The sequence below is a fragment of the Myotis davidii genome, unplaced genomic scaffold (genome assembly GCF_000327345.1).
Source record: "Myotis davidii unplaced genomic scaffold, ASM32734v1 scaffold299, whole genome shotgun sequence".
Classification (NCBI taxonomy): Eukaryota; Metazoa; Chordata; class Mammalia; order Chiroptera; family Vespertilionidae; genus Myotis; species Myotis davidii.
In genome coordinates, this window is record NW_006293088.1 from 8,236,007 (window position 1) to 8,247,188 (window position 11,182).

General features: G+C 48.6%; 1 protein-coding gene across 2 annotated transcripts; it reads right to left on the reverse strand.

Annotated features, from left to right (window-relative positions):
* Positions 1 to 2,582: 2,582 nt before the first annotated feature.
* Positions 2,583 to 9,205, reverse strand: VAMP3 (vesicle associated membrane protein 3). Of its 2 annotated transcripts, none has more exons than XM_015565916.1 (4): positions 9,059 to 9,205; positions 5,842 to 6,000; positions 5,026 to 5,077; positions 2,583 to 4,290 (listed from the first exon to the last, which is right to left on the reverse strand). In XM_015565916.1, the coding sequence occupies exons 1-4, from the start codon at positions 9,188 to 9,190 to the stop codon at positions 4,271 to 4,273; spliced, it is 363 nt and encodes a 120-aa protein (XP_015421402.1). In that variant the 5' UTR covers positions 9,191 to 9,205; the 3' UTR covers positions 2,583 to 4,270. The 2 variants fall into 2 exon arrangements, with proteins under 2 accessions (XP_015421402.1, XP_015421403.1); XM_015565917.1 differs by lacking the exon at positions 9,059 to 9,205 and adding an exon at positions 8,966 to 9,052.
* Positions 9,206 to 11,182: the final 1,977 nt, after the last annotated feature.

Here is an 11,182-nt window from a genome sequence, read left to right on the forward strand (position 1 = left end):
GTCCAGGGGCGGGGCCCGGACGGCGGCGCCCAGGTTACGTAACCCGAGGGGAGTGGGCGGGGGCGAAGGCCCCCAGAGCGCCTTACGTCACGCGGTTGGGCGGAAGGCTGGCCAATCCCGACAGGCTGACGGGGAAGCAGGGGGCGGGGCCTTGGAGGAAGACGGTGCATGTAAAGGGCGCGCTTCTGGGAAAGGGGGGCGTGGAGACGCCCGTTTAAAGTACCGGAGGCTGAGGGTGCACCAGCTCATCCGAGATGGAGGGCACCGTGCAGACCTGCACCCTCGCCAGGGCCTGTCCATCAGAAATCTTCAGTGTTTGTCGGGTGAACGAAAGGAATTGCATAGGAAGGGAAGTGTGCCCGTTGTTCATGCCCTGTGTTGGATAAACCAACTTATTTTTCCAAATGATGGCAGATCGCACTCGCCTCTGAAGCTCTTTCGTCAGACTGCATTCATACAAGTATTTATTGAATGCATATCTGGGTAGGGATGAGTGTGGCCCCTGGGCGGGGAGAGCGTTGTGGCCACTCAGGGAGTCCACATGTTATTGACATAAAACATATGAACAACTTCATAAAGTTCAGGAGGTGGCAGGTGCTGTGCAGAACATGAAACAAGCTTGCAGCGGTTCTCAACCTGTGGGTCGCGACCCCTTTGGTGGTCGAATGACCCTTTCACAGGGGTTGCCTAAGACCATCCTGCATATCAGATATTTACATTACAATTCATGAGTAGCAAAATTACAGTTATGAAGTAGCAACAAAAATAATTTTATGGTTGGGGGTCACAACATGAGGAACTGTTTTAAAGGGCCAGAAGGTTGAGAACCACTGGATAAGGTGTAACTAGGACAGGCCTGGGGGTGAAGGCGGCAAGAGGCACATTAGCCAGGGGATCGGGAGGCCTCTGAGAAGGTGAAATTGAAACCTGGGTGTGTGAAGGGGGTGGGGAAGGCCCTGCCATAGAGCAGGTTTGCTGGTGAGAAACCGAAAGGCAGGATACTTTGCCTGGAGAACAGGGAGGGGGAGGATGGTGCCAGTTGGGGTCAGAAGTTAGGAAGGGCCAGACTACAGTTGGCCTTATCATTAGGGAAACTTGGATTTCTTTCTAATGGTAGTGGAAAGGGGCGAGTTTTAAGCAAGGCAGTGATTTGTATCCGACTGCTGCACAGGAAATAGTTCAAAGTTGGGAGGCCTTGATTCCAAGAAGATACATTTGGGGGCACAGAGCCCTGTGGATGGAATGAGAAGAGAGCAGCAAGGTGACTCCCGAGTCTGGTTTAAGCAGAGCCATTTGTGATGGGACATAAACTTAGAGGGAAGACTGAGAGTTACGTTTTCACGTTATGTTTGAGAAGTAGAGTTGTCAGGTAGCCATTGGATTTCTCAGCCATTCTCTGGGTGGACATTATTATTGACTGGAGGCCCTGTGCATGAATTTGTGCACAGGCGGGGTCCAGCCAGCCCACTCCAATTGGGGCTGGGGTGGCGGGGGGCACAGGAGGTCAGCGGGCCGGCCCCGCCCCTGCCCCCGATCGGGGTGGGGTGGGGCCGATGGGGGGCCAGGCTGGCTGGTGGGGAGGGGCCTCAGGCAGCTGGGGGGCCAATCAGGGCCACAGTGCTTGTCAAAGCAGGCGGTCGTCCCAGGGTTCCGATCACTTGGCCTTTATATATACAGATAGAAGAGGAGTGGGAGGCAGGGGAAATACTTAATGCTGTTAGGTTCATATTGAGTTGGGAGGCCTATGTCTAACTGGCCAGGCATCAGTAGGTTAATGACAGAAACATGGGAATAGATGACGGAGAGTGAGTGGAATGAAAGACAAGTTGGCTGAGCACCCTGCCCCAAGAAACCCTGACATTTAAGGGAGGGCAGAGAAAGAGGAGCCCAAACATGGTAGATTTCCTTCAAAATCTTGAAAATGGCACCTAAGTTCTACAGATTTCATGATAAGAAGGACGTGAAGAAGAGGCACAATTCTTTTCCAGGACAATAGTAGGTCGGACAAGAAAAGGAGTGCTCATCTGTCCAAGACAGTGGGGAAAGTCCACCTCTTCTCTCCCAATAGGGTGCCATGGAAACGGACATTTTACTGAAAACCTAAGTCTACTTCCACCGCATGATATGGCTCCCCAGGGGCTGCTGAGTAAGAGACCATGTTCAAGGGGAGAGAGAAGCAGAATCAGAATAGGAACCACGTGTTTGAAGTGTCCCTCACCTCCCAAACGATACCCCCCGTCCAGGCAGGCAGCGGCCTGCTGTCCCACACGCAGGCCAGTCTCACAGCACCTTGAAAGACCACATACTTAAGAATTCAGAAGCCAAATGCTGACGATTCGGTGTCCATGAGAAAGCCAGGGCCCGCCCCCCCCCCCCGTCTCCTATACTGAAAGGTACTCTGCACAAGAGGGTAGTTTGCTCTGTTCACTGGCGGAGGGGGAACGCTGGGTAACAGGAAGTTGGGGAACTCAGGGAGAGACTGGCGTGTAGGGGATGATAGGGAGGCAGGGGCACAGCAAGGAACGCCATTTTTAGGACTTGGCCAGGCACAGCTCCTCCTCTATAAGCAACACAGGACCAGATGATGTTGATAAACACTTTATTGAAGTCATTACAGTGGGCAGTTCCCAGCTACATGCAGGCACGAGCGAGGCATCCTGGGTTAATGCAGGAGCCGGTGGGTTACATGGGGCTGAGCACAAGGCCAAGGAGAGAGCACCACAGTTTCCACGTCAGACGCGGCCAGAGACCCTGAGCCGAGGGGGCGGACGTCCCTACACTGACGCCGGCTCCCTCCTCACAGCGGGCGTTTCTCACTCATGTCAGGGCCGTGGGGGACAGACGCCAAAGGAACGGAACCTGTGTCCTGGCTGCTCTGCAAGTCCCGGGCTAGCGTGTGCGCTTCCCCGGACGCAGGCGGAGTGTAAACCTCTGCTCCTCCCTCGGGGCGCCTGGCCTGTCTTCATTCATCCCTGACTGCCCGCCCTTGAGCCGCACAGCCTGATGCTGAAAGTCTCAACAGAATTCTCAGGTGACAAAGCAGCATCCTGTGCAGACAGTCTACGTCTATGACAGCGAAGACAGAGTGTCTCGGTCAGCTGTCTCTGTGAGAAGTCAGCCACCCTGACCAGTGCTAACTGGCAGCTAATGTCGGAGACAGACTCAGGAAGGGGAATATGAACAAAATGGAAACAAACTCCAAAAAGCCATAGGCTGTGAGGCCTGGGCCAACTCCTGACCGGTTCACAGGAGGTCTTCCCTGAAGGCTACAACACGGTAGCTCACATAATTCTCAGAGACACCCTGGAGCCCCCGGCTGTATCCTGCCATCTGTCTCCAGGTGCGAGATGCTCGGGGTCTAGCTGGAACCTTCTCTAACCCCAGGCAACGCGCTGACTAGGAAGGGGAGTTGTAACACCTGCAGGGTTTTAAGGCAAGAAAGGCCTGAGGATGTAGAAGCTTCACAAGCAATATTACAACTTGAATTCTGAAGGGCACCTGGAGTTCCATTGGTCACTTTCTGGAATTTATCTGTCAGGAGCAGACTCAAGGGCATTTTACTGGATTTAAGTTTTTGGCAAAATAGGAACTTTGGTCATAGCCATAGTTCTATCAAAATGTTTTAAAGAGGTTATTTCTGATTAAAATATTTTAAAAATATGATACAAAACAGTAACAAGAAAGTAAACATCTTCGTATCTAATGTAAGAACAAAAATTCTTTACCAGCATCTTATTTTAAACAGTGAGAGCATCAGTAGTGCTTATAAACAGTAGAGGGTTCTCGCATAAGGAACCAGAAAAGGAGCAAATAAGGCACAACCTGTCGTTGTCACAGATTTGAGGAGACAGTAGTGTTCTCTCTGGAAGGCACAGACGGGAGATCTGATTACCCAAAGGTTTAAATGTGGTTCTGAAGACAAGGTCACGTGACAAGGACAGCTAACTTGGAAGGAAGTTCCCTAACTGGAACTAAAGGCGATCGCTAGACAACGCTACTGCGAGGTTACGCACTCTCGGGCTCCAGAGGTCTCCCATCAGCCCCTGTAAAGTGGTGAAGGCACTGTGCAAACTGCGGGCTGGGCTGACCACACTTCTGGTTTGGAGTGCATGTTAAAAAAAGGGCACATTTCCTAAAAATCAAACTTTACATTAACTAGCAGAGAATAATCATTTACACATTACAGTTTGTAAGCTTGATAAGATAGCAGGCTCTAAGTCAAAGTCTTGAAGAGGTTTCCGGAACAGCAGGCTGGAGGCTGGCTGGTTCTTCATGAGGACACACTCCACACTAGTGAGCAGGCAGATGGAAAGAGCAAGGAGACGCATTAGGCTTCCAGCGCATCCAGGAGGAGCCCCGCGCTCCACCCCCGTGAGAGCGGAGTGGGCACCGGGCCCACTCTCCCCGTGGCTCAGCTACACGTTGTGGCGGGCCAGGCCAGACCAGACTGTCCAGAGGCAGGCTCGCAGGTGTGTTTGCACGGGGCTAAAATGGCCACGGGCTGTTCCAGAACTGTAGGTAGTCTCATTAGCGGTAACAGTAACGATGGGAGAGTGTATTTATTTATTTATGTAACTATTATTATTATCATATGCCAGGTAACACCCTCAGCACTTTTTGTATATGAACCAGTTTTGGCCTCATAACCAGCATGTGAGGGAGGTACTCTTATTATCCCCATTTACAAACGAGGAGACTCAAGCTCAGAGACACTAAAATACTTGCCACAGCCACGCAGTTGGATGGCGGTGGAGCTATGATGGCCCGTGCTGTGAACTGCTAGACTACACTGCTTCTCACAGAAGGCGATCTCTGACGGAAATATATCCAGAGAGAACGCAGGTAGGCCAGTGGGAATGCATACATTTTCTCGAGTTTCAAAGCATTCATGTTTACATAAAATACCTCAGACTTCCATCATACAACTCTCCTGTTTAAGGCATTTACTGAAGAGAACGAGAATCTGTGGACGAAACTGCCATGGACGTGAAGTCAGCAGCCCCGCTGAGCTGAGACCGAACTCACCGATGATGATGATGATGATGATGACCACCACGCTGATGCCTATGGCCCACATCTGCAACGAAACGTCCAGGTCACATTCCACAAAGAAAGATTACCTGACGGCAGAGCGTCCTGTCACCCCAGTCACGGAAAGGCGGTCAGGTCACTGGTCTGAGAGAATGCGCTGTGAACGCCTGAACGTGATGCCCTCGGTTCGATCGGAAGGTTACTTGCCTGCTTTCCGTAAGCTCCTCAAATGGCCTGCGGCCCCTCAGCAGCACTGGTTTGTGTATGTTTCCCACATCGGGAGGGCTCCCGGGCACATGCGTATGGAAAGTGTCACTTCCAAGCCAGGGGAGGGCAGGACACAGGGATCTGGTGGCCGCGCGTGTCTCTGACAGTCACGTAAGACCTGCAGGGGCCCTGTCCTGGGTAGCGCTGCTCTCGGCTCCTCTGCGAGCGCACTGCGGCCTCGGGGAAGCTCTTCCCACTCCCCCCGCCGCCTCTCCCGGCAGCCTGTGTGCAGGGCTCCGCCGGGGGCGGGGCTGGGAGGGCTAATGTCTGTGATGGATTTTGGACACTCCTACATGCTGCTTCTTTATTTTTTAACTTTATTTTTATCGTCTACATGCTTCCCGAGCTCAGCCACAGAACGTGGCAGTCTCCTAGTCGTGGGGATAGAAAAGGGTACAGTCAGTGTTTAGATTCAGCGTCAACCCAAATTCCCATGGGGAGTCAAACTCACCGCCAAGACTCGTGCACCCCAGGATTTGTGGGCTCTGTCCACCCCGAGAATGCAGAGGGGACTGAACGTAAAGACGAACTGGAGAGGATTACCTTGCAGTTCTTCCACCAATATTTTCTCTTCAACTTGGCAGCACTTGTTTCAAACTGGGAAGCTCCTGCCTGCAGTGCGTCCGCGCGGTCGTCCAGCTCGGAGAGCTTCTGATCTCTTTCCAGCACCTTGTCCACATTCACTCTCATGATGTCCACCACCTGAAGGGACATGACCCACCACGTCACACAAACAGAAACGGAAGAACAGAAGGTCAGCCCTTTGTTATTTTGAGCCAAACTTTCATTAAAAAGGGGGCCAGTCCTCACCATTCCATGAAATAAACATTAAACTAGAACTAGAAGGGAGCTTCCTTAACATGATAAAGGGTATTTATAGGAAAAACCCCCGCAACTACCATCCATGCTCAATGGGCAAAAGCAAAAAGCTGCCCTGGCCGGTGGCTCAGTTGACTGGAGTGTCATCCTGTCCCCGACACTAAAAGGGTCCTGGTTCTATCCTGTTCGAGGCATGTATGGGAGGCAATCAATCGATGTCTCTCTCTCTCTCTCCCCCTTCCCTCTCCCCCTTCTTCTCACTCTCAAGTCAATAAACGTATCTTCGGGTAAGGATAAAACAAACAAACCAAAACCAGAAAGCTTTCCCCCCAAGAGCAGGGAACAAGACAAGGATGCCCACACTCTCCTGCTGTTCGACATCGGACTGGAAGTTCTGGCCAGAGCAACTGGGCAAGAAGAAACAAAAGGCGTCCAAATTAAAAAGAAGAAATAAAATGACCCGTATTTACAGATGATCCCATATGTAGAAAATCTCAAAGAATCCCCACTAGGGTTAATAAACAAATGCAGTAAAGTTTCAGGGTACAATATCAGCATCCATAAATCAGTGTTTCCATATACTAACAATCAAAAGGAAATTAATAAAAACAATTCTGTACACAAAAGCATCCAAAAGAATAAAATACTCATGGATAAACTGAGCCAAGGAGGCAAAAACCTGGACACTGAAAACTACGAAATACTGTGGAAAAAAATGGAGACCTAATTAAATGCGAAGACATCCCGTGTTCACAGAGTGGAAGACTTAGTATTGTTACGATGACAGTACTTGCCAAATGATGTACTTATGTGCAGAGTCATCACAATCTCTGTCAAAATGTCAGTGGTCTTGGCCCTGGCTAGGTAGCTCAGTTGGTTAGAGCATGTTCCAGATACGCCAAGGCTGCGGGTTTGATCCCCGGTCAAGGTACATACAGGAAACAACCAATGGATGCATGGATAGATAGAATGACAAGTTGATGTATCTCTCCCTCCCTCTACCTCCCTTCCCTTTCCTCGCTAAAGTCAATAAATTTAATAAAAAGGCAATGGACTGATACAGACATTTCTACAAAGCATACATACAAATGGTCAACAAACACACGAAAAGTTCAACACCACTGGTCATTAAGGAAGTGCAAATCAAAACCACAAAGAGATACTACTTTATACTCACTAGGATGTCTATAACAACAGAAACAGGAAAACAAGTGCTGGTGAGGTGTGGAGAAATAGGAATCCTTGGATATGGCTCGTGTGCATGTAAAATGGTGCCGCTACTGTGGGAAAGTTTGCTGGTTCCTCAAAGCTAAACACAGAACTACCATATGACCCAGCAACTCCATTCCTAGATACATACCCAAGAGAAATAAAAACATATGCACACACAGAAACTTGTATGCAACTGTTTACAGCAGCAGAATTGGTAAAGCCAAAAGGTGAACTGAAAAATCCATCAGCCGATGAATGGATAAACAAGGTATACACATGCGATGGATTTGTTACAATTTGGATGAGCATCAAAAATATTATACTAAGTAAAAGAAACCAAACACAAAAGGCCACCTAGTGCGTGATTCCTTTTGTGTGATAGATCCAGAATGAGAGCATTCATAGCAGCAGAAGCCAGTTAGAATGGGAGAGAACAGCAGAAAGAGGGGTGGGAGTCATACTAAATGTGTACAAGGTGTTCTGTGGCGATGACAAAAAATTGTGAAACTAGACAGAAGTAATGGTTGCACAACACTGTGACTGTAACAAAGAACCACTGAGCTGTCCGCTTTCAAATGGTTAATTATGTTGTGTGAATTTCACCTGAACTAAAGAAACAAACACTTCTCCTTAAAATTCCTTTGGTTAAGAAAAGGGACCCAATTTGATTTTGTAAGTAAACAAAAGTTTCATGCAAGGTGGAATGAGAATGGGTTTCTTAGCATGAAAATACAAAATTTTCAGAAGTTCATAAAGCCATCGTATAAAAATATTACCATATGCTTTAGCAATCCACTGTTAAACATAGTTTAACAGAAGTTTTACTTTTATATTTTTCTTACATTTATTGGGGTGAACTGGTTAATAAGATCATGTAAATTTCCAGTGTACATTTCTAGGATACATGATCTGTATGTTGCACTGCATGCCCACCACATCTTCCATCACCATGTACTAGTATGTGCCCCTGGTTTAACAGAAGTTGAACGCTGCTTTCTAAGGCAGCTACATGCAGAAAGGCCAACATATCCTTGTTGGACAATGATGGCTTTTAGGGACAGGGAAATAGTAGTTTGAATTTGCCAATCTTCTGTTGTGGGTCTGCAAACATAGGGCAGAAGATGCTGTGAGCACCCTCTAACTCAAGAATCCGTTGTGGGTCTGCAAACATAGGGCAGAACGAAGATGCTGTGAGCACCCTCTAACTCAAGAATTCCACAAACGCAGATTTGTGGGGCTAGAGCACTGTGCCAGCATCTGCCTTCTGCATGTCAATGGCACCAACTGGAGTTGATGCTAGAAGCCTGCTCAGGCTGAGTAATAGAAAGTCAGGCTATTGGAACAGCGTTTTGATGAAAATCTGATCAGAAGGGTTGGTCTTGGCTTGAACAACCTATAGACCTAATTCTGAATATTCGATTACCCTATTTTATAAAGTAGTTCTCTTTTTTCCATTTTTTGTGTGTGTGGAAAATATACATTCTAAGGCAGTTCTGGGAGGAATGCCCTCAGGGAGGGGCGCTTGTTTCAGGAAAACAAGCAGGAAGCAGGAGAATCTGGCTTCGCTTAGATCGCGGCTCCCAGAATAGCAGGGGCGAAGCTGTTACTTTTATGATACGGTCAGAATGTACTTTACGTTCACCCTCTGTGCCACTCTTCCTGAATAATTATTTCCAGAGTGTTCCCATGTTGACTGAAAATTCATCTTTTCAGCTTTTCAGAGCAGTACCTCATCCACTTGGTTCTGTGTCTGCTGAAGTCTGCGGTTACTGCCGGAGGCAGCGCTTGGACCTGCAGGCGCACCCGTAGACCTGAAACACGCAAAGGCACGGGCGTCAGTCGAGGAGCATTCCAAATACATTTCTGTACGTACGAAGTCATTCCAGGAACTTCGAAACTACAGCAGAGAACGAATAATGAACAACGGTTCTATCGACATTTCTCCTAACTCCTCTGGAATTTCCAACATTCATCCACACATGACAGGTGACCAGGGTCTAAGGCAGTGATGGCGAACCTATGACACGCGAACTCATTTTTTTGGTTGATTTTTCTTTGTTAAATGGCATTTAAATATATAAAATAAATATCAAAAATATAAGTCTTTGTTTTACTATGGTTGCAAATATCAAAATATTTCTCTATGTGACACGGCACCAGAGTTAAGTTAGGGCTTTTCAAAATGCTGACACGCCGAGCTCGAAAGGTTCACCATCACTGGTCTAAGGAGAGGTTTAATAGGATCCGCTTTGTATCACTGAAGAACCTGGTCCTAAGACAGATAAACTCTACTTTCCAATTTTCTAATTACTTTTTTCAAGCCACACATCTACTTAAATGCACTCGGTATTCCTCCGATCGTTATGGAATGCTTTTTCCAGGATGGTAAATACAGGCATTTACAGAAACCAGCAAACAATGCTCCCTCTCTTTAAACGTCTCATCAAACGCCGTATTTCTCCCCAGGCAGACCTTCCTTGACCACTCTGGGTTTGAAGACCTTCCTGTTTCCATGACTCTGTTGGTAAACCTTTGAGATTTGATTTCATATACAGGCAGTCCTCGGTTACGTCGGACTTGATGTATGTTCGTCGTTACGTCACCATCTCCCATTTATTTATTAAAAAAAAGCTCCGTCATTTCGATGTATGTACATATATGCTTTATGCTTTTTATTATTTATTTACCACAAGTAAAGGTCAGGAATTGCTATCTTTCTTTTAAATTTTTTTTGCTGTTTCACTTCATTACTGCTGTGTCTGTGCTCCATGTGAGTGACGTAAGTGCTTACGTAGGTGGGTTCCGACTTACGGTGAAAATCACATTACGTCTCGCCCTAGGAACGGATCTCGGACGTAACCCGAGGACCTAATGTATTACTATTCAAAAAGGGCAGGTAAATGGGAGGCAGTCAGATCCTGTATGTCCTTGTTAAAAAGTATTCTGGGTCATTTCCAATTTCTGAGCCACCAGGATCGGAGTCTTTCTGCTGTTTGTCAAGTTTTGTTTTTCTGCATCTAGTATAGCACTTACATACCAGGAACAAAAGTAACAATAACAAACCAGTAACATTGATTAGGCACAGCAAATGCCCATTATTAGATAAGGAAAAGTCTAAGGGGATCGGATCGCAGACGTAACCGAGGACCTACTGTGCATCAAAATGGATCCTAAAAGCTCACAGGCCCATGTCTCAGAGGTCTTCCGTGTTTCTAAGACAGCGCCTCGCAGGTGCCTTGCACACAGCAGCCACCGACTCACTGAGCCAGCAGACGGTGCTCTACCGCGTGTCAAAGGCCAGGGAGGCAGCAGGTGTCTGGGAGGCCAGTGCTGGTGCATTTTCCCATTTAGTCCTCATAACTCGTTGAGGGGGATACTACTATTATCCCCATTTTACAGACGGGTAAGGCGAGGCCTGGGCAGTCAGCACCGCGGGCTGGTGTGCTGAGACCAGGTGCTGTGTAATGAGACCAGGTGCTGTGTAATGAGACCAGGTGCTTTGTAATCCCACGGACCCGGACCTTCACCACTGGGGTCTCCTGGCCCAGCGGCCCCGGCAGCCACCCTGCAGAGTGGGGTCCCTAGTTCCTGGAAGTAGCCCGGGAAAGAACGCTTCCCTTCGCCGCTCTCGGTGGGCCAAGAGCAGGCTGGAGAGGGAGCAGGGTTCGTGGCTCCACAGTGTCTGCACGCTGCCCGGGGAAGCCCGAGTGCACTCTGACCGTGGGCGCCTGGAGACAGGACAGGCCCTTCCCTGGCAACTTCCGGAGCCCAGCCCAGCAGCAGCCCGGCAGAGACCAGCGCCCCTTCGGGGACCCCGTGGGGGAGTGGGGGTGGGGAGGGGTAGAGGAGGGCA